The sequence below is a fragment of the Mirounga angustirostris genome, unplaced genomic scaffold (genome assembly GCF_029215605.1).
Source record: "Mirounga angustirostris isolate CCGP_5_RB_7025 unplaced genomic scaffold, mMirAng1.0.hap1 SCAF_8, whole genome shotgun sequence".
Taxonomy (NCBI): domain Eukaryota; kingdom Metazoa; phylum Chordata; class Mammalia; order Carnivora; family Phocidae; genus Mirounga; species Mirounga angustirostris.
Window position 1 is genome coordinate 96355322 of NW_026991716.1, and position 22441 is coordinate 96377762.

General features: G+C 46.5%; 2 protein-coding genes across 8 annotated transcripts in view; one reads left to right on the forward strand and one right to left on the reverse strand.

Annotated features, from left to right (window-relative positions):
* LOC135365601 (uncharacterized) overlaps nucleotides 1–8629 on the forward strand; it is an 81418-nt gene extending 72789 nt beyond the window's left edge. Inside the window, exons 2-3 of the mRNA XM_064598006.1 lie at nucleotides 2026–2091; nucleotides 6453–8629. Coding sequence (XP_064454076.1) covers nucleotides 2026–2091; nucleotides 6453–6497 — 111 coding nt within the window. The 3' untranslated portion in view covers nucleotides 6498–8629. The remainder of the gene's footprint in view (nucleotides 1–2025; nucleotides 2092–6452) is intronic.
* TRAF3IP2 (TRAF3 interacting protein 2) overlaps nucleotides 1061–22441 on the reverse strand; it is a 48538-nt gene continuing 27157 nt past the window's right edge. For 5 of the 7 annotated variants that reach the window (XM_064597999.1, XM_054505506.2, XM_054505504.2 and 2 more), the window contains 7 exons: nucleotides 18129–18315; nucleotides 14825–15003; nucleotides 12673–12761; nucleotides 8743–8811; nucleotides 7515–7631; nucleotides 4098–4172; nucleotides 1061–1627 (listed from right to left, as the gene is read on the reverse strand). In XM_064597999.1, the coding sequence (XP_064454069.1) occupies nucleotides 1481–1627; nucleotides 4098–4172; nucleotides 7515–7631; nucleotides 8743–8811; nucleotides 12673–12761; nucleotides 14825–15003; nucleotides 18129–18315 (863 nt within the window). In that variant the 3' untranslated portion in view covers nucleotides 1061–1480. The other 2 variants (XM_064598000.1, XM_064598002.1) reach the window with 2 other exon arrangements.

Consider the following 22441-nt stretch of genomic DNA (forward strand, 5'->3'; position numbering starts at 1 on the left):
ATGATTACTTCAGGTTTACTAGCTTTTTCCCCTTTTCCTGTTTTTTTTTTGTTTTTTGGTTGTTGTTGTTTTTTTAAACAAAGACATTCACCTTACCACCCAGTAGACATCGGGTAACAACATAAATGAAATTGTGTCCTTTGCAGTTCGTTAGCAAACCTTCTTATTCATAGTTGGTATTTGTCTTTTCCCTACGGTGACTTACAAGGGGTGAACTATCTCATAGCACCATTGAGCCTTGTTTTGGAGATGAGGTACACAGGTAACAGGAAACAGTAGCTCTCCCCCCCGACCCCGCACCTCAAAATCTTCATATTTCTTACTACTTAGGCCATAGCTAACAACACCCCACCTTGCTCTAGAGCTTATGTAGATTATATATATATTTCATATATGGATATGTTTGTGTTTTCTTGAGATCAGATGAGCAGGATATGTATGTTTCTAAAATTACTAATGTGAGGGTGTTGCTGATGAGATTTAAAAAAAGAGAAAAATGTCCCTGTTGGGAAAATGTAATTTTATCCTCTGGGCGATATAACTATGAAAACTCAGTCATTCTTCAAAAGAGTATTTAGAACTTAGGTCCCAGACCTTAAAACACTTAGGGCCCTCGAGATACCTCCGTCCACGTCATTTTAGAAGCGAGTCCTTGGGGTTTCAGGCGAGTGAAAGGACCTGCTTAAGGTCACACAGCTAGTTAGTGGTGGGAGCAAGACGAGAGCACAAACCACCGTTCCGGGCCGCCTTCCACCACAGCTGCTGTGCTTCCCATACACGGATGTTCTTACGTGCACAGCCAGGCCCTATTTAGAGTCTACTTAGAATCATGGCTGTGTGGTGTACAGGAGTGGTTTTGTTAAAAAGTTCTACTGCAAGAACAAAGCTTTGAAGATTAGGTTAAAAGGGACTGTTTAACTATCTGGCTCTAATCCTCTCATACAGACCGGTTGGTTACATTCGTCTAATATTGCATCTAAGCAGCTTTCCTGAAGCAACTGCCCACGTCACTAGGAATTAACACACATCTATCTCCTTTGAGATAAAGCAAAATACAATCTTACAAAAGAGTAAACATTTTATTATTTGTACACGAATCAGGTTGGTCTGAGGACACGCGAGCATCTGGCTAACTCATAAAAGTAGCTTTAAGCAACGGGATGGGGGTTGTGGTTGTTCACTGCGACATCATTTATCTACTGGCTAAGCAGGGAGAGGCCTCCGACTGTGAGGAGCAACGTGCTGGGGGCATCAGAAGGAGGGAATACAGAGCAGCCACAGCCTCTTTTGGGAAGGCAGGGTCTGTGGAGGTGTCCGCAGAAGTCGTCTGCAGGACAGGCCTTCTGCGGTGGGAGGAACCCTCTGAGAGGGACTGAGAACCGACAGCTCTGCTGGAAGAGTCTTGTCGGAACAGGATCCGCCCCCCAAACACACACACACACACACACGGCGTGAGCCCGGGCTCTGGGGACCGAGGGTGTCACAGGGGCACCACCTGAAGCGTGGGCAGGGGCCCCCGGGGAGGGGCTATGTACTCTTCTTCCCTGAGCAGCCGCAGCAGGATGTTTTTCTTATTCTTGGGCCAGCTGTAGACGTGAGTGTTCTGAAGCCAGGTGGGCACATGCTCCTATGGGAGAGGGAAGGACAGGAGTGAAGGCCCTTAGAGAGAAACCTGGATTCCAGAGCCCAGGCTCAGTTCCCGAACTTCTATGGCTTCCCTTCGTGGGCGCGCCCTACTGAAGTCTCCTGGGAGTTGTGCTGTTTGGCTTTTGGAAGGGGTTAGCATGTGCAATGCTCCTGGCTTCGGGTGTAAGCTGTAGATCTCATTATGGAAACCACATGTGCGCGGCATTTTCTGTCAGCCTCCCAGGCTACCTGCCCTTTGCATTTCAACGTGCTTTTCACCACCTTCACATAAAAGGGGTAGGACAGAGGTCACGCAGAGTGATGGGAATTCCTTTGTGGCTTCAGAAGAAGTATGCCAAGGCTATGGGCTTAATCTAATTCATTATCCTTTCATTCCAGCGACACAGATCTGGCCTGCAGGAGAAGGAGCCCACCGGGTCTGTGATCAGGCAAAAAGCAGAAACTGTAAGCCGGGGATCGTGAGGGTGCCGATTCAGACTGCCCTCACGGGGTGGACATTCGGTTGGGGAGACAGACACGAATAAGTAAAATACATAGTGTGTTCGATGGTGATACATACTGTGGAGAAAAATAAGCCAGAGAAAGGGGAGAGGGAGTACTGGGCAGGGCTGAAAGGTTTGCAGCTTTAAGTGGAGTGTTTAGGAAAGGTCTCACTGAGCAAATGAGCAAAGACCTAAAAGAGTGGAGGGGGCCCAGCTTTGTGGATGTCTGGGTCCAGCCAGTGCAAAGGCCCTGTGGTGGGGGCGTGCCTGGCCTGTTCAAGGAGCAACAGGCCAGTGTGGCCAGAGAAGAGTGAGTGAGATAGAGTAGGAGAGGAAGTCTGGAAGTAGAGGGGCCTGAGTCAGATAGGGCCTTGTAGGTCTTTCTCTGAGTGGATGGGATCCCTTTGGAGCCTGCAGAATAAGCTTTGAAGCAGTACCTGCTACCTGTCACGCATCATGCTGGGTGTGGATGACACCCAGATCCAAAAGACACAGTTACTGCCTTGAGGAGTTCCCGGCCTAACGATGGAATGTAAATGAAAATGTAAAGAAACTATTTTCTAGGCAATGGTGTACCAAAGGGGCAGGAGGTGGGAGCAGCCTGCCCTGAGCACAGGCAGCAAGGGGGTTGTCTGAAGAAGTTTTAAAACAACAATAAAACCAACTAAAAGTCGGTCTCCTTTTCCATCACCATGTTCCCCCAGCCCATCCCCTCCCAACCGCATCCCATTGACTCAAGGCACTAGAGCTAAGAGCGCTCAAAAGAGGAACAATTTAGTATATTGGCAAGGGGGATGAGAGGGCAGTGAATCTAGAGAGATTGGGTGCTAGAAGGCGAAGCAAGAGTCGACTACACAGACAGGTGAGGGAAGGGCACTGCAAGCAGGGGCAACGTGTGGGGCACAGAAACATGAAAGAACATGGCAGGTGTGGGGGCATGTTGAGATAGTCCGGTACGGCCAGTGCAGAGTCACCGTGCACATGGTGGGGAGAGAAGCCTGAGCAAGTGGGCTCAGCCCTCTTCTAAGGGGCCTCATCTGCCACGCTAAGAAAGGTGGATGCGATCCCGGAGTCAGTCGGAATCCACCACACAGTTTCTAAGCTGGAGAGAGACAGATCAGATCTACAATTTGGATGTTCCTCTTTGATGGCAGAGTAGAGGGTGGTTAGTACAGGGTCAGAGTAGACGGGAAGGCCAATAAGGAGATCCTGCAGTGGGAGCAATGAGAGCCTGGGGCAAGGGGTGGAAATGCACGCTATCGCACGGAGGGGGGTGAGCTTCGGAACCCTAGATCGTCTCAGCTCATCTCTGCCTCCTGCCACATACAAGTCTCAGCGCAGTCCTGACATTTAGGGATCCTCCCGGGTGCAGCTGGGCCTAAGCTCAGGGTGCTGTGGTCTGAGTCTCAAGACATTCATCACACCTCTGCCTTCCCCTTGCCAAGCCTGGAACATGGCTGCAGATGGCTTTTGTCCCCATGCCCCAAACCTGCTGGCATGTTCTTTTGGTGTAAAAACCCTCCTATGAACCACAGCAAAGCTCACTTTGGTCACTGTGTAGATTTAATTCCTGTCATCTACAGATTTGAGAGCTGAACTCTGTGCACCAAAATACGTCCGTGGACAGTCAGCAAAAAAATGTACATATCTTGACTTTTATGTATGAGAGATAAGAAGTATCAGATGAACAGTTTTTTTCTCTCTCATGAGTTAAAATGCAAACTACTTCTTTGTGTGTAATGGCTGTTTGAACAATTAGGACAGCGATGGTCCATCAGATAACACCTTAAAACCTTCCTGATTCACGCTGCTGAGCTGCGTGCTACAGCCTGTGGATCTTTCCGGTTAACACTGTTATCTCTAAGGACCGATAAAAGAGTTTGCAAGCTTTTCCACTTAAAATCCCAGATAGCAAGCACACCAAAGCTTGAATTGTAAGGTTTTTTGCTTGCTTATTTCTTTGTTTACCTTCTTAGCATTCGGGAAGAGCACAGGGATGAATCTGAAATTCATGCTTCCTTGTTTTATGAACTCAATCTGCATCTGGAACAGACAGAATTTGAAGGTTTGATTTCAGGAATGAGGAGGAGGAGTTACTGGCACCCAGGACCATGCAAGTCCCGACAGCATTTTTATTCTGATTTCCTTGAGTGCCACACACGAGACTTTTAAGTTCTCCCCATTACACATGCATGCCATTCGCTCACTCATTAATCATTTATTGAGGGCCTACTAAAAGTCACACTCTGTGCTAGACTTCGGGTTTCAGGGATTAGGATACCTTCCAGGGTGTGCTGAGCTGGCTTGTATCGGCTCACGAAAGCCAGTTGTATGCCTCCCTTCCTAATTCTGTGTTCAGTGATTTTACACTGGTAGCTTGAACTTGGCCATGATGAGAGTATTTATACCATGGAAATGGGGAAATGCTACAAATCAGGGGTTTTTTGTTTTGTTTTGTTTTGTTTTGAGAACCAGGTTACCAGAACACTGCTGACACGATTCCTATCCTTCCAAAGCCAGCAGATTGGTGAACAGGAAGAAGGGTAAACTGCCAACCACAGGGCACTGTGAAAAGTATAAAATTGCTGTGGAAGCCCCAAATGGGGGCCATCCATTCTACATCAGTGATTTGAAGGGCAGTTACAAGGGAGGTGTCACTTAGATACTGGAAGACAAGAAGAAGTTGGTCAGGCAGAGGAAGTAAGGGATGAAGGGAAGGACATTCTCAGTAGAGGAAACAGCATGAGCAAATGTCTGGAGGTGTGAGAGAATGTTGGTGGGGCTGGGACCAGCTAGCAATGCTTTGTGGATGGAGCACAGGATGGGCTAGGGAGGGAGTGGGAGATGAGACTGGGGGTCAACTGTGAGGTGCTCTGCCCGCCACACTGTAGGTCACATAGTTCCAGTTTGTTCTGACACCGCGGTGGCCCCCAAAGACTTAGCTGCCAAGAACTCTATCAAACCCAGAATTTTCAAGGTGAGGGGAGCTGGAGTCTTCCCAGTGCTGTGGCCAGCACAAAGCTCTCAGTCATCTGATGACAAGGAGATGAGGAATTATGTGTTCCCAAGTATTTCATCTTCTGATTGATTTTTTTATCACTGAGAAGTCTTCATTGTGCAGGGGAATAAAAACAGGACAGAGAAGAAAGTGGCAGTGGTGACAGCTGGTTATTGAAGTCACCATAGAAACCCTCTCATAAACACACACACACACACACACGCACACACGAATGCTCCACAAGGTTTTTTGTTCTCAGAACCACTGTCTTTTAAAATTTAGAGGACCAAAAGCGTAGTTTAAAATGATCCGTGTACTGTGCAACGTGAAAACACCAATCACCAGGAAAAACACGTGAAAGGAAGGGCACAGCGTTTATAAGTTACAAGGGAAGAACTGGATTTAGTCTCTGACTTCCATCCAGGACACTGAATCCGTAAAGTTTTGCTTGTCCACTAGGCCGCCCAGCCGGCTGGCGGCCGGACAGCCGCAGTGTATTTCTCTCCTATTTCCAGATCCGGGCTTTTTGTGAGGTCATTGGCCCTATGATGCCATTACTTGTGGCAACCTCTTCATTGCCTCTGTTCTAGAGGCTTCTGTTGCCTGGAGGGGGCCTGGAGGTCTTCTTATCTGGCCTCCTCAACCCCTCCAGTGATAAGGAAGGGCCCAAGACATCGTTGTCCCCAGAAAACTAAGTTTGGAGGCAATCTGGCTCCTGGCGGGGCACCGTCAGACGGGCTCTGGGGTTGGGCTGTGTTTTACTGCCTGGCATTGCCGCACACCAGCAGAGCTTGACAGGTCCCCTCAGGAACTGGCAGGGACCAGGAGCCCATCCCACCCACCAGCTGTCAGCTCCCCGGACCGACAGCCTCCTAGATATGCAGACAGGACATGGAGTGCTTTGGGGCCATGCAGACCTGCAGCAGCCAGCTGTGACCCTTTGCAGGGCCCTGCCCATGGGCTGTCAGATTGGGAGAGGATGGAATGGCGGATGCTTAGCTCCTTATTCCTTGGCCTTATTCTCTGACCTCACCACCCTGCCTTGGCCTTTACTCTGGGTTGGTTCTAATCTCAAATAAGTGGTCGGCACTTGCTAGAAGAGGAGACAGATGGGGAAGCCTCAACCACCCACCCACTCTGCCTTTTTCCTGTGCTCCTGATCCACAGGACAGACCCGGACTTCAGTCAGCTTTCCCTGAGGTAAAGCTGCCCATCTCAGGCCTGCCTGGGTCCTGCCTTGCGCCGCTTACTTATCCTGTCTGGGCCACTTCAGCGTCCTGCCCCATACTCCCGTCTTAGTCTGTGATCCTTTCTGCCCATTCCAGGTGCCTGTGGAATGTTTCAGTTGGAATGGAGCTTACAAGTTCTAGTCCAGTGGATGTCAAGCCTTTTTAAGATCTCAGAATCCTTGGTAAACAAATAAGCCTGAGAAAGGCAAACCAGCTCTGGCTGAGGTGGGGTGGGAGGCCCAGAGCCGCCCTGACCCCCAGCACCTATGGGCACCCAGTAGGGACTCCGTAGAACCATTTGAAAGTTGCAAGTCTAGTCCAGCGTCCTAGTGAAGCGGAACTGTCTCCACAGCATCTCTGTCATCCTGGAAAGCAGGGAGATCACTAGCTCACAAAACAGCCAATTCCAAAGCTGGGTGATATTTTCAGTCAGAATGTTCTATCAGATGCCAAGCAAGCCTATCTTCCTATAAATTTCTCCCACTGGCTTTAGTTTGGCCAGGCCCCATGGTTCAGGTGTGGTGGTGGACTGTTGCTCATCTATCATGAGCTCAGAACAATCCCTTCCCTTGATCTGAGCATCGAGATGTGCCATACACTTCACAGACATTATTTCATTGAATCTTCACAACAACACTGTAAGTATAAGTGACCCATCGTATGATGAGGGACACGGAGGCACAGAGAGGTTTAGGCAGTTGGCCCACGGTCACTCAACTATACAGGAGGAAGCAGAACTTGAACCAAGTCCATGTGACACAATGGCATGCGTCCTTTCCACTCTGATACTCTGTGTCTAAGTCAGGGGACAGAATAGGACACAGATGCAGGAGCCCGCTCTCCTCACAGCCCTGTCCTCGGCCCCTCTTGGGACTGCGCATTTGTTGGTGAACAACCAAGCCAGCAGAGCACTGTTTTCCAGAGCCCTGGGAGTTAGAGTTCACAGATGAATCTCCCCTTGCTACTGACAAGAACTGAGTCCCAGAGATGGGGTCACTTGCCCACAGTCCCGAAGGTTGCTGGGGCCAGAACCAACATCCCCCACTCCTGCCTGGGGTTCTTCACCCCTCACAGTGCCACCTTCAGTTGGTCTCTAGCGGAGGACAGGCCTTCACCGAAGAAAGCGCCCCTCTGTGCTGCGCTCTCCTCACCACTCACCATTCGATGAATGTACTTAGTATGTAAGCCATGCTCATCCTCGTCCAGATGCGACTCAGCACCTTCCACGTCCTGTTTGTATTTGGGGCTGATTGCTACAATTATCATCACTGTCTTCTGTTAATGAGAGAGAAAGCATGTTTATGGCAGTGTAGAGTGCGGTCCATTTGGTGAAGGCAGGCTGGAAACGGGCCAGCAGGACTGTAAGTGTTGTGCCAGACTGCCGGCCCTGCAGCCGGCTCGTTCTCCGTGGAGAGTGAAAGGCCCTCCCCCCCCCCCGCCCCCCGCCCCGCCTCGGGCAGACTCCTGCCTCCCCTTCTCCCCTCCGTCTTCCTCGCGGCTCCCTTCCAACGCAGTGCAAACGGCTCTGCGACGAGCGCTCCTAAAGGCAGGCGGTGCTGCCCACCATCTTGCACAGCCTCCACGGACAACCGTCCGACCGACACCTGAATCACGAAGCGGTGCGGCGTCGCGGACGGAGAGCCCCCTCCCTCGGGCCGCTGGGTGGAAGCTGTCGTGCCCGCGCCTCCGCCTGCCCTGCTCGCGCGGGCCCTCCGCACAGCCACGAGGAGCGGCCCCTTCCGCACAAAGCAAACATCAGGCTGCAGACAAAAGGAGAAGCCACAAAGCCCCAGCCTGCTGAGACTCGGTCCCCCACCGCTCGCTCCAAAAGCAGCAGCTGAAGCAGCCCACACGGAAACACTCTGGCAGCAATCAATTTCTATCTTGTTAAAGCACAAAGTGTCCCAGTGGTCAGTAGAGATTCTGTCAGTGGAAAACAAATCACAGGGCTGCGAGTGGGCGCCTGGATGGGTGGGGGGTGGGGGGTGGGGGGTGCGCGGCACGGGCAGCCTCCCGGGAAAGCTCTGGAGCCCGATTCTGCAAAACACTTGGGGTGGCCTCGGATTAAATTGAATTCTGTCGCTCCCACCCTACTCCCTGCCTTCATTTCCTCTTTTCCCATTCTGGTCAAAAAAAATTGTTTGCTCTGATTGTTATCAACCACCTGTGTCTGGTTTGACCGTTATTTCCTGCCTGTGCACGTCCACGAGGGTGACCCCATCCTTCCTTTGCAGGTCTCTGCAAGGCTGCCAACAAGGGAGGCTTTGTTGGGACTTTCTCAGCTTTGGACTTGGTGGGTTTGCCAGTGCTTCTTTCATAAAATAACTCCACAGGCGAATTGTCTTTTTCACCAGAACACGAGCTCAGAATTTGGGAATGTACTTACATCTCTAAGGTAGCGTTCCATCCACTTAATGATATCAATGCCTCGGATTCTATCCTCAAATATGTCAATCTAGGAGAGAAAGATGTGGGAGGTGGCTCTTAATGAGGAGCTCTCTCTAGATGCAGAGCAAGAGAAAATACAAGAGACTACACGCATTTAAGATTGGAAAAATTACAAATGATTTTGCAGGGAGGAACATGTAAGTCTAAAAAAACCAAAATACAGTTTTCTTAAAGTGTTCCCTATTTTAACATTAGTAGGCATTTAAGAATTTAATATCCATTATTAGGATATAGTGGTACACATCAAAATGTATCTTTGGCTACACAATAATTGTTTTAAAAATCCGAGAGACCTAGTAGACCAAGTTGGATATAAGCCAGCTATATATGTAATTTGAAAGGCTAACATGATATCATCCTGGAACATTTTATTTATTTATTTATTTATTTTAAAGATTTTTATTTATTTATTCATGAGAGACAGAGAGAGAGAGAGAGGCAGAGGGAGAAGCAGGCTCCCAAGGAGCAGAGAGCCTGATGCGGGACTCGATCCCAGGACCCTGGGATCATGACCTGAGCCGAAGGCAGACGCTTAACCATCTGAGCCACCCAGGCGCCCGATCCTGGAACATTTTAATGAATGTGTGGGGTGCAAGTACTGAGATACAATTCTGGCACTTTCCTTGCATTAGCCAGGTCATTATTATGGTATTACGTCCAGTTTCGATCTATACATTTAAAAAGGATTGTATGAAACTTGGAGCAAATCCAAGCAACAGTCACAAAAACAATTACTGAGATGGTGGGAAAAGGTTTATGATGAAAGTCAAGAAGCAGAACTCTTGGGCCTTGAAAAGACTGATATTAAATATCAAGTCTTCAAAGGAATATTTGAAGGGGAGAAAAACCAGTTATTTTCTATTTTTCAGAAGACCAAATAAGGCGGCCTTTCTGGGGCTCCGGCTTGTCGGGCAGCCAGAGAGTAATGTGCGGGTGTACAAGGTGCTCTTGCTTAGAAGACGGATGCTATACTAGAATGGCTGACTCGGGGACAGTGTCCTCGAGGAGGGGTATTTGATTCAGCCACACTGCATTCAGATCAGTTGTCCTAAATGTCACTCCGCCATTTAAGACTGATCGAGTCCTAGCCATTCAGCAAGCTCTCCGGGCCATCTACCTCTTTTTCCTCACGTGTCCTGTCTACTTTACTCCCGGGCACCCCGAAAGCATAGCACAAGCCTCCCTGCTCTGTGAATCCTCCCCACACATTGACTTCCTCGTGCTCACCTCACCCGCCTCTGCCCCATTGTGACCAGTGGTCCTGGACAGTTAACACATTATTATAACATCCTTTCATTTGCTAAATGTCTCGTGTATGTCTGCCTTATCTCTTCATCGTGACTCTACTCTTCCTGTGGAATGAGAAAGTGCCTCGAGTACATGAAACTGTCAGACACGTACTGTTCATCAGGCAAGTTCAGAATATGTTTCTTTACTGATGGAACATCAAAAATGGAATGGGTTTCCTTTTGGCTTGGATGATTCCTGCTTTAAAATGTCAGATCACCAATGACCACATGAGGTAATCTTGAGAAAGCTTGTGTGGCATTCTGTGACTGGATCGGTAACCCCCTTCTATTATATGAGACAGAAGCAATATAACATCGGGGTTGAGAAGAAACAGACAGCTGGGCTCTCCTCTTGGTCTACTCTTGGCTTCTGCACTTCCCACTTATATAACTTTTAAAACATCACTGAAACTCTCTAAGTCTTATTATCTTTATTTGTAATATGTGGTTAACAAACCTACTTCCCAGGATGGTTGTGAGGATTAAAACAATTGGACATGGCAATATCATAATGCCAGGCTTGAAATTAAGTACTCAGTAAATGGTTATTTTAATTGTTAACCCAGCACCTAAATTATTTCTTGCCACTGAGGTGGGCTTTCTGGGAGGCAGAATGTGTTGGATTGTCTTTCCAGATCTCTGCCAAAGTGCACAGCTTCTGTCAGGCCAACTTCTCCACACACCCACTGTTACAGGCCAAATTGTGTCCTCCCCCTGCCACTGCCAAATTCATTATATGAAGTCTTAACCCCCAGTGTCTCAGTGTGACTGTATTTGGAGATACAGCCTTTAAAGATTTAATTAAGGTGAAATGGGGTCCTCTGGGTGGGCCCTGATGCAACATGGCTGGTGTCCTTAGAAAAGGAGATTAAGACACACGGAGCAAAGACCCCATGAAGACATAGGAAGAAGGTGGCCATCTACAAGCCGAGGAAGAGGCCCAGAATGAAACCAGTCCTGCCGACACCTTAATCTTGGACACGTCCAGCCTGCAGAACTATGAGGAAATACATATCTATTGTCTTTATAGCAGCCCTAGCAAACCAATACAACCTCCGTCTTCGAGTTGTCGTAACCACTGTTCCCTTGTCTCTTTAGACCTAGGGGTGGTAGCAACTCCCCGCTTTTGCTAGTCCCAGGATAGTGCTCTGTTCCCTGTGGATTTCTTAAAATTTACCTAGAGCTTTGAAAATAGTCCTTTCATTAAACTCCTTAGATTACCCATTAAGTGGTTTTTTTTTTTTTTTTTTTTTTTTCCACTAAGGGGCTCTTGATGTATCAATATAGTAACTTAGCTGTCCAGGGTGGGGCTCTGTGATTCTACTACAAGGCTTCATAGTGATCAGGATCAAGGACAGACGTAAGTTCTGTCTAAGTAGCCCCTGATTGGTAAGGTCATAAAAACCTAACCTCTTTTCCAGGGGCAATCAGTATGCTTATTTGGAAATGAGACAAAAGTGGGATCTTTTCTGAAATGTTGGCCTTATGACCTGCAATTTGATTTTATGTCATGGTTGCCACAGTGCTTTATTTCAGAAATGAGAAATTGAAATGTTGGTTCCTATGCAGTCAAGTTAGAATGTATAAATTGTATGCATTTTAAACTTGCAGACACTCCCATTAAAAAAAGTATAGACTAAAGAAAAAGTTCAATAAAAACTGTTAAATAATGCCAAGCAATCATTAAAATAGACATTTCACTACTAAGTATTTCTTTTTTATCCTTCAACATTGCTATTCATGGTTGTTTTCCTTAATTTTTCACCACTCTCCAGAATTCACTGTCACTAAATGCCCCAAGGGGGCCTCTGGGAAGGAAAAGATGTGATCTCAGTGTTTTAGGAAAGCCAGCCCTTGGAGTGGCCTCCGGTGGTATTTTATTTATCCTACAGAAGAACGTACATGACTTTAAGCTGTGCTGTTGGAAGGCACTGCAGGGAAACTTGGGGAGTGTGTGCTTCCTGAGATTCCTTGAGCCAAGATCACAGTGCACTGCAGGGCTGGGTTGTCTACCTCCCCTAGAACTAGACTAGACCAGCTGAGAACCTGGCCGTGGAGTCCTTGTCCAGAGGGCCATGGCCCCATCAAGGTGTGGAAAGCAGGTGGGCACATTGGGCCTTGTACTTCAGGCCTCACCGCCCAGGGCCCCGCAGAAGGACCCGGTACAATAAGCAGGTGGCCTGGGGAAGCCTGCAGCCTCCTGCAGCACAGGAATCGCAGCCAAAGCAGGCGTGCTTGGTGAAAAAGGGCAAAGGTCCAAAGGGCAGCAAGGGCCCAGGATTTACTTCAGGCCAGGGGCCAAGCTGCACTTGCGGTCAGCCTTAATGCATACTGTCTGGCTGTTCGGAGGTACTCAGAATCGCTCAAAAAGCATGCAAGAAATAAGTGCTGGAGACTCCGGGTAGCTTAAAACCTGGAAAATAATTACCTCCATCCATAAGCATTTAGTTCATAATCCCATAACTCAAATAATATAGTCTGAAACCTCAACAGTTATTTATATATATTTTCTCCCTTTGTTTTTCTTCTCACTGTACTCACTTTAATTGTTCAGCCTTCTCTTGGGATAGAATACTTACTGCAGTTTGGAAGCCATTTACCAACAAGAAGTTCACGAATTTCACCACCTCCATGGCTGTGTCCATAGAATAGGTGATAAAGACTTTCCCTAAGAGAGATTTTTCACATGTATTAGAAACTAGTCAGATTATTCTATTCCGAACACTTGTAAATTGTATGCGATATCTTTTGTCTTTCTAGAATAATAAAGTGAAACTTTGGGATGGGGGTGGTCTGAGGGCTTATGCCGGCAGCAGCTGGGAGAATTGCTATCCTCAGGACATAGACGCACAGACCGCAAGAGGCCAAGAGGCAGGGGGTCTGTCTAAGGGGGGTGCAGACTGCCCAGTGTGCAGGGAAAGAAGAATGCTGGCAGCCTGAGACAAACCAAGGAGGTCTGCTGAAAAACCACGTGAGGCATTAACAAAATCCATCACCCAGAACCTCAGGTCCTTGAGATCAGGCCACCTCCTGGTTTCTTAGAGACACTTGGCACTGTGCCTAAGGAATACTCTCGCAGCAGGTCAAGAAGCCAAACCTTGCTAAGGGGCCACCCAGCAGTATCCTCTTTTGATCTCACGATGCTCTCTGCTGCCCTGAACTCTTGCTTGACGAGAGCAATTACGGGAGAGGGAGGAAGTGGCTCCTTACCCCCTCCTGCCCTTTCTCCACTCACTGGTGGGAGAAAGGTCAGGCAGTTGGGGTACATGAAAGCAGAAATGTTACAGGAACGTCAGCGGCTTGAAGGACAGATGCCACCTCTGGGCATCTAGCATCACTGACTCCCTGCCTCCTCCCTAGGTCAGCCTGGAGCCACCGATGGCATTGTGCCCATCAGCCTGACCCAGTCAGGACACAAACCGATGTTTTCTCAGGCTAAACTCTTGTGGGAAATTATTTGGCTAGCACGTTAATGTGACAGATGAATAATCTCTGTGTGTTGGCTTTTAGTCTGGAATGGACAGGCTCAATCTCAGGAAGTCCCTGGGGCAGAGAGTGGAGAAGAAAGGAAGGCTAGAGAGAAAATATAAGTGCGTGTGTATTCATCTATGTTTGGGCTCTGGTTTTTCTTGAAACAGATATCTCAAATAGAAATGTGTACAATGGTCATATTGACTCATTTAAACAGCCAGGCATATTGATAGCACTCAGTGTATCCTTAACACCTACTATTCAACCAACTCCTGTGTAAGAATTTTAGGACTCCTTTATAGACTATAGTAAGATAAATATGATCTATAGACTGACATCAGGGTTCTATCCTATGCAAGGCAGCATCCATTCTCCAGAAACACTCAGGACTAAAATGTGTAAGATTTTAAGAAGATTAAAAAAATTTTTTGAATGATAAACAACAGTGGATCTTTACCATAGAAATCTTCTGGAGTCCTAAATGACTAGCAAGCACAGATTTCCTGGATGGGAGTCAGCAAATGCAAAAGGCTTGATTTTCATGTTTGGTTCAAAGAGGCACCCAGATTTGTAAAGGGCTTCTTAGAATTACCTGAGCTTCTCTAGCAAGCACAACAGAATATAAGAATTTCACAAGTAGTGGCTGCTTTTGTAAGATTTCTGGAACTCACTGTCCTGACTGACCTTAACATGAGACCGTTTTGGTGATATTTCAACATTTCTGGTTCTGGCTGCAAACTATGGAAAAAGAATCATCACCTGACACTTAGTCGAATGTTTCTTTAAATAAAAGGCTTAGTTTGCATTTGGTTGTAAAGCAGTATGGAGAATGTGAGACCACTTTTTCCAAGCAAGATTGCTCACTCCTACAGGAAATGACCTCGTTCTTGATGGCTGCGGCGAATTTATGGCGAAACGCTAGGTCCCTGGCCAATACCACATGGACATCCAGTCAGGTTACCCAGGGACGAGTCCCCTCACGAGCATCATTTAGAAGAGCGAGGCATTGGGGTTGTCACTGGAGCGTATGCTGGAGAAAACCCTGTGGTAAGCATTTTGTGAGGACTGCTGCCAGTATCAGAATCACTAAAAACACTCATACAAAATGCTGGTTACTTTTTTGGGTGAAGAGTAAAGAAGTAAAATTTATTTCACTGTGTATATGAGAAAAACCCAAGATTATGGGTGAATAATCATCAAGTACTCTAAAAGTATAAGACCTGACAAAAAGAGGGAAAAACAACATTGCAAACAACTTACGTAATTCTTCTGGCAAATTGCTTGTTTTCAGAGTCCCTCTGGCTGGAAGGTTACTAAGGGGTCTAGGGACAGCAGCTGGGGATGGAGCCTGGGGACCTAGGGCTCTCAACTCTGCAGGACACTCCAAGGACTCCTCAGGAACTCCAGCTCGATGAGGTGGCTGCTTATACAGGTGGTCCCTGGAAAAGAATACACTTATAGTCAAATTTTCGTTTTGTACAAAGGCAAACCTGGAGGGACAGAAAGCCTTTGCGATACCAGTGAGCTAGCTCTCCCCTCTGCCTCTGTTTCTTTTCTGAGCCAGGAGGACGAGGGTTGCTTCATTGAATTTGAGTCAATAAGTAATTCGGCTGGCTGCCACATGTAAGGACCCGTGTTAGGGATCGGAAGAGGGAGCTTGATTCGATTTCTCCATTCAAGGACTGTCTAATTGGGAAGGTAAGTGGTATGCACAAGGCAGACATGGTCACCCATAAAAGAAAGTAGTATAATGCGTGATATACAAGGTTGGTGTTATAGGCATTCAGATAAAAAGGCAGGACTTTTAACTCATGATAGATAACATTTAATTACGTATCAAAAGGTAGAAAAGGCCTTGCAGGCTTAAAGTATTCATGTTGTTGCTAATATATGGATGAAAATCTGATTTTGAAGACCCTTTAGAGAAGTTTCTACCACATCGTTCTATGGCACCTGTCTTATTTTTTTGGTCGCCGGTATTCCCATGAACGTCGTGCTGAGAACCGCCAGACACACTCGTGGGAGATTTGGGAAGCCGAAGGAAATGGAAGCCATGCTTCAGCCACTTCTGCGGCCTCAGTTGAGAAGTGCTGCCGTGAGGGGCTGAGTTCCTCAGGAGGCATCCCAGTGTCCCCTTACCAGCCTCCCGAGTCAAGGTGAGGGCGGAGGCGTCCATTTTGGGCCAGTGCAGATCCAGCAGGTGCAGAATGGATCCGATCGTTGCAGAATGGATCCGATCGTTGCAGTGGTGGTGGCTTCCTGATTCTGGATTGTGCTCTGGCAGCATGGCCTCGAATGGAGAGTTCTCTGGCGCCTTTCTGATCTTCTGCCTCTCTCGCTGTGATGGAGGAAGCAGCTTCTTCGGTCCCACTCTGAGGTGCTGCTCTGGGATCTTTCCTGGAAGCCTGGCCCAAAGCTTGCTCCTCCAGCCTCCAGCAATTCTGTAAGCGCCCACTCCCCTATGTCAAATCCCTTCTGCTGAAAATAACTGGAGTTGTTTCTGGTTTCTATCACTGAATCCTGACTGATAGGGGGGCTAACACTGCGTCTGTAATGTTTTATTTCTTAAAAAAAACTCTGAAGGACGTGTGGCAATATGTTAACATTTTAAAAATCTAGGGAGTGGGAACATGGATATTTGTTATTTGTTGTAGGTTTGAGATTGTTTTATATTCTAAATTTTAAAAACTGTTTTGATTTCCAAATTGATGTGTATCTGCCCAGTTTTTTTATAGATTATTGCATATGCTTATATTTTTACCCAAAAGAGTAAGAAAAATTTTGAAAGTCTTATGCAACGGGATTTAAAATAAAATTACACAGAATCTCAAGTGTACTATATTTCTGAAGTGTGAATGTTTGAGGAAATTATTTTTGTTTTAGATTTTTACTAATAAATAGAAAAAAAAATCCCTATAAAATATGCCCTCATCTAATGGGGACCCAGTTCCATATCCTTTTTGCATTAAATTCCTTTATACCAAAAGTTGCTTGGTTGTTATAGAAGGAAATTGCTCATTTGATTAAAAAAAAAATGTTAAAGCCTTGGTAATGTCAAAAAACTTCCATGTAAAAACAATATCATGGCTATTAATGACAGAGTAAAGTTTTTGTGTCAAGGTTTGCTTTCAAATTTATCACTAAGAGGATTAGCTTCATTACCTGAACTTATTTTTCATTATCCTAAAATGATAAAATAAATACAAGGAGACCATAGCAGGCTTAAATTGATGTTACCAAAGCAATTCCTCTGTACTAACTTCGCAATTCTTCTGTAAATCTGAAAATATTTCGAAATAAGTGTTTATTTAGAAAATTACCATTGCCTCCCCATCCAATGCCAGTGGACATGTTTCCATAAAGATGCTTAAGTTTTGTTTGTTTTCCTGACTTGTAGATATTTCTTATGCAAGAGTACTTATTTGGTTGTAAAATCACATTTTCCTGATTTCATTATTTAAACTCCATGCAATTTTTTAAAGTTTATTTATTTAAGTAAACTCTACACCCAACATGGGGCTTGAAGTCACAACCCTGAAATCAAGAGTCGCATGATTCTCCAGTGGAGCCAGCCAGGTACCCCAAACTCTGTGTAATTTTGTTCTCAAAAAATAAGGGCTCTGTCAGGAAGGAAAATCTGAGAATGTATGGGCTTTTGAGGAAAGGGGGAAGCAGGCACGTGCCTTATCTGCCATCGTAAATAGAATGTGCTTTTCTTCTTTTAATGAACTTTCTGAGCTAATTACCAACTTCTGCATTTCTGAAAAATCTGCTTTAAAAGGACCTTTGTATCTCATTCTATTCTCAAAACAGAATGTAATTTTACTTTGAGTGATATATAAAAATTGTGCTTGAGCAAGAGCAAACATTTCATCTACTCTTCAATTTTGTCTTAAATTAAGGAGTTCCCTTTCTAGGAGTTCTTCCTCTGTATTTTAGGTCCATAAATTAAGAGAAGAGGAAAATGTGAAGAAGAGGCAAAGGAGAACAATGAGGGGAGACATGACTGAAGGTTAAACAACTGGTCTGGTGAAGCAAAGCCAGAAATGGTTTTCTGCAAGAAGTATCGGAAAGACCTAATAATGGCGCTCCATATGTGTGGTTGCTTATATTAGAAAAGAAAACAATGGGCTTTTTAAAATTGCTACTGAGAGCTAATTTAAAATTTCAAAGTAAGACATGGGTTTAAACAGGTGTAGAAACTAGGGATATAAGCATGAATTTCCTAATGGTGGAAGTCAGTCACAGTAAAAACAAAAATCTATTTCTGGGCTAAAAGGCCAGGTGACTTGACAGTAAAAGGAGGGGGTGTCCCTTGGCATCTTAAGAGCCTTTCTTTCAAGAGAATTTTGACGAGTCACCAGTGACTTTAATGTATCTGGTGAAGAGATTCTTGTCCACCAGCTGCCATTTCCTCCTGACTTGAAGAGTCTATTCCCCTGCAGGGCTCGGTCACTAGCCTGGGTGGCACACCAACAGAGAGTTGTGATACATCTCGATCCCATTGGCATCATTCTTTTTCCCACTAAAAAATGTCTGAAAGTTGGCCCTGTCATAGTGATACCTCGGGAGCCCTGGGGAGGAGTAGTCTCTTTGTGTGGGCCTCTGGTCTTGGTCCCAGGGGCTGGGGTAGTTCAGGACGACCTTCTGCACAGGGTGCGGGCCCCTCACGCTGGCTCCAGGGACAGGCTGCCCACACACAGCTGGCTGGACCACTTGCTGGTAGGCTGCTCGAGGGTGGTCGTGGCCGCCTGTAGGTGAAGACAGCAAAGTGAACAGGGCAGAATGACTCTAGGGCCTTCGTGTGAAAGCAGAAGCTCACTGCCAATTTTTGTGTCCATACTGTGGGTTTCAGGTATCAGTTACCACCTCTGTAATGCTTGCCATATTTCTGTACTATTATTTACTTGATCGTTTTCATTAAATTGAGTCATTTTTCCCTAAATAAAAACATCTGTGAAATCACGAGTTTGGTGTTCTAATTGGAAAGCACAGAGCTCCACACAGGCCTCTGTTTTAATAAGATACTTAGGATAATCCAATCACGAAAAACTCTCACACCACCATTCTGACCATAATTTTCCAAGTTTCTAGAATCTAAGGCTAGAAGTTATCTCCATGATAGATACAGAATTGCTACTCTCTTCTTTCCTTCCCCCAAGGGGACACAACACACACACACACACATGCTCACACATGCTCACACACACATATACCATTCCCTTAGGAAGAAGTAAATGAATGATGAAACTTGGCTCATACCTCTGGGAAGTAGCTAACCGGCTGGCAACACCTCCCAACTTTCTTGGTCTTCTCTAGTTAAAGCCTACATGCACTTGGGGCCACGGCAGTTAGAAAAGGGCAGGCCCCGGGGCACAGCCAGGGCTGGTGATGACTTATGTGCACGTGTAACCTACAAGAAAGTGGGTCCTAGCCAGGCCCAGGAGCAGCAGGGTCCCCAGGGAAGAGGGGCGGCCTGCCTGACCAGGTGAAAGAAGAGAACTGAAGGCCAGGGGAGGGATGCAGGGAAACCAGGCAGGGGGAGTCAGGAAGCCCCTCAGGGACCTGCCCAGGCCCCAAGGGGCTCAAATGGGAAATCTAAGCCGTAAGTGTGCAGATGCGCCTTAGGGATGGGTCTAGCCTACAGAGGGGTTGGAGAGAACTGAGTGGATAAACTGCAAAATAAACCATGAGTACCTCCTCACGATCCACGCTCCGCCACCTCTGCCCAAGAAGCCGGGTGATCAGGAGGCAGAGCTGGTTACAACGAGAAGGAACCTTGTTTTTCAAAACAACATGTATTGGTCTTTATTCTTTTTCTGATAATAATAATAATAAGAAGAAGAAGAACTATAAGAATGTTTGCTGGGGTGCCTGGGTGGCTCAGTCGTTAAGTGTTTGCCTTCAGCTCAGGTCATGATCCCAGGGTCCTGGGATCGAGACCCGCATCTGGCTCCCTACTTAGCGGGGAGTCTGCTTCTCCCTCTCCCACTCTCCCTGCTTGTGTGCCCTCTCTCACTGTGTCTCTCTCTGTCAAATAAATAAATAAAATCTTAAATAATAATAATAATGTTTGCTTGCTGTGAAGGTAGGATACATGCAGGAAGGTAGAGCAAAATAAAACTAGCAAGCAAGCAAGCAAGTCACAGACAAGGTAGGTTGGAACCAGAATGTGGGGGGGTGAGAACATGGCTGGGGATTTTATTCTTGGTTTGGCAGTCAGCAGCCCTGGATGTTTTCAGGGGAACAATAGCCTCAAGTATAGACAGAAACCAAATAATGTACATCTTCACTGCCTCCAGGTCTCCACTGCCTGACTCAGGCAACTTGGCTGGGTGACCCTGAAAATGTGGCCAAGCCAGTCTCTCAAGCATGGTCAGGTTCCCTGGGTTCAAGCTATTGCCTGCTTTGACACAGGACACCAGCCAGGTCCTTCCTGTCCCCTCTCTAATCCAGGCTGTCTCCTGGCCCTGCCCATTATGCCTCCCTGCAACTGCTTAGGGTTGGTCTTGATGTTGGGGGCTTAGGGAAGGGGAGGGGGGTGAAGAGATGTTCCTGGATCTATCTCAGCTCCCTGGCTGGCTGATAAAGGAGACCAGGACTTGGAGAGCACCTCCACGAATGGGGACACAGGACTGCACGACAAGATATACCCCACAGATTTTGCTCTTACAGCCATTCTGGGGCAGGTCACATATATTCCAAGGGGTCCAATGGCCAGGTAGAATTTCAGGACAGGGACGCCTGGGTGGCTCAGTCGGTTAAGCGGCTGCCTTCGGCTCAGGTCATGATCCCAGGGTCTGGGATCGAGCCCCGCATCAGGCTCCCTGCTTGGCGGAGAGCCTGCTTCTCCCTCTCCCTCTGTCTGCCACTCTGCCTACTTGTGCTCTATCTCTCTGTTAAATAAATAAATAAAAATCTTAAAAAAAAAAAAAGAATTTCAGGACAACAGGGCAGGTTGTTACTACTGCTCCTTTTCCCTAGAAAAGGGAAAAAGTACCGCGGCCATCAGGTCCCCAGGTGGGGGCCAGCCCTGCTTTTAGAGGAGGCTCGTATGAGTGGACCATTTACGAAACCAGCTGCAGCTACAACCCTCCGGAGATCTCCCCTTGCACTTAAAATCCTCCTTGCATGATTGGGTCCCTGCCCTTGACCTTAGCCCCTTGTATGCTCTCCCAAGCTCACCAAGCCCCAGCTACCCTGGTCATCTTTCTGCTTGAATACCCCAAGCTTGTCCCTAACTCTGGGATCATGAGATGGCCATCCTCTCTGCCTAGCATGTTCTCGCACTCTATCTTTACAGACCAACTTCTTGTCATTCTGGGCTCAGCTCCCACACTAGCCTGTTCAGAGGGGCCCACCCCCCCCTCACCCAGTTGCCTTAATCTATCCCCCCGATTTTATTTTCTTCATAGCGCTTATCGTATGTATGAGTAAGCATGACTCTTGTCAACTTTTGGTCTGCCTTCCCTACTAGCATCGAAGGTCTGTGAATGGAGATTGCATGCTCTCAAAGCCAATTTCCCACACCCAGAAAAAGAGAAGCCATGAGACCAGCTACTTATCTGCAGTCCACTTTGGTCTTTTTTCTCCAGTGTCTCCCTCCACAAGTAGAAAGGAGAAAAACAAGGTAAAAGAGGAGAAACTTTGCCAGTGGCCTTGAAAGTTTTTAATGTTTGCAACCATTTTTGCTTCCCATATCCATTAATAAGTGGCTAATAAAGGTTTATTTGCTTTAAAAGGACCACCAGGCTCTAATCATAGGGTTTGTTTCTTTTCCAGAGAGCGGATGTTAGCACTCTTAATCAAAAGCCTTTGAATCAAGGTCATGTGATTTCTAACAGATTATTTCCCGCACAACATGTTTTTGTCTCATAGCAACAAATCATGTCATTAAAATCACTAAGGCATGTGGGCTAAGGTTTGATTAGCTGTAACTTTCATTTCTGAAATGGCCACCTGCGGTAAAAACCTACACCGGTTTCCGCAAGCAGATGAAAATGATCCACCTTACCAATTTTTAAGAATTGACAATAGAGTCCTCTATGCTGTGCTTTGATTGGTTAAAACAAAGAAATATTGAACACCAGAGGGTCAATCAAAAACAAGCTTTCCCTTTCGTGAGTGAAATTTGGTTGTGTGGAGAATTGGCTAAATGCAAAAACGTTTATCAGGTAAACGAGGATCTTTTCATTGCTCACGTTTTAATCATTCTGTTCCATGATTTTGACCAAACCTTGCTCGTTTAGTTGGGTACTCTCTATAGAATCATGGCTTACGTTTATTGAACACTCGCTACATGCCAGATACTGTACTAAGTTTCTTATTTGGGATTATAGAGTTCAATTTTCTGTTTTCCTAAAGAAGTTTAACTTACAATAAAATTCAATTCCCTACCCTGGTCCTTTCATCCTTCACCTTCTGGCGTAGCTCACCTTGCTCCAGCCCCCCTGACTTGCTTTTGGTGCCTTCACTACACCGAGCTCCTTGCTTCCTTCGCTTTCTTATCCTTCAGATTTCAACTCAGATGTGTCCTTTTAAAGAGGTCTCCTCTTGCCATCCTACATGTCTAACACCCAGTTTCTTCTTGCATAGCACTTAGACCTTGTTGTTTTGTTTGCTGATCTCTCCTGTCTGGCTCTCTAGGAGACTGTGAACTCCATGGAGACAGGACCACATGTGTTTGATCACTGTACACCCAGTGCCTAGCATAGGACTGGGGAAATATTTGTTGGATAAACTGATAAATGAATGGACAAGTTCTGTTGCCAAGTCCCATTGACCTCCCTCCTTTCCTTCCCTCCCCTCTTCCACAAGACCGTGAAAGACGGCCTTTCCAAGGCTTGCTATCACAAAGGCTGTACTCATGATTAGGGA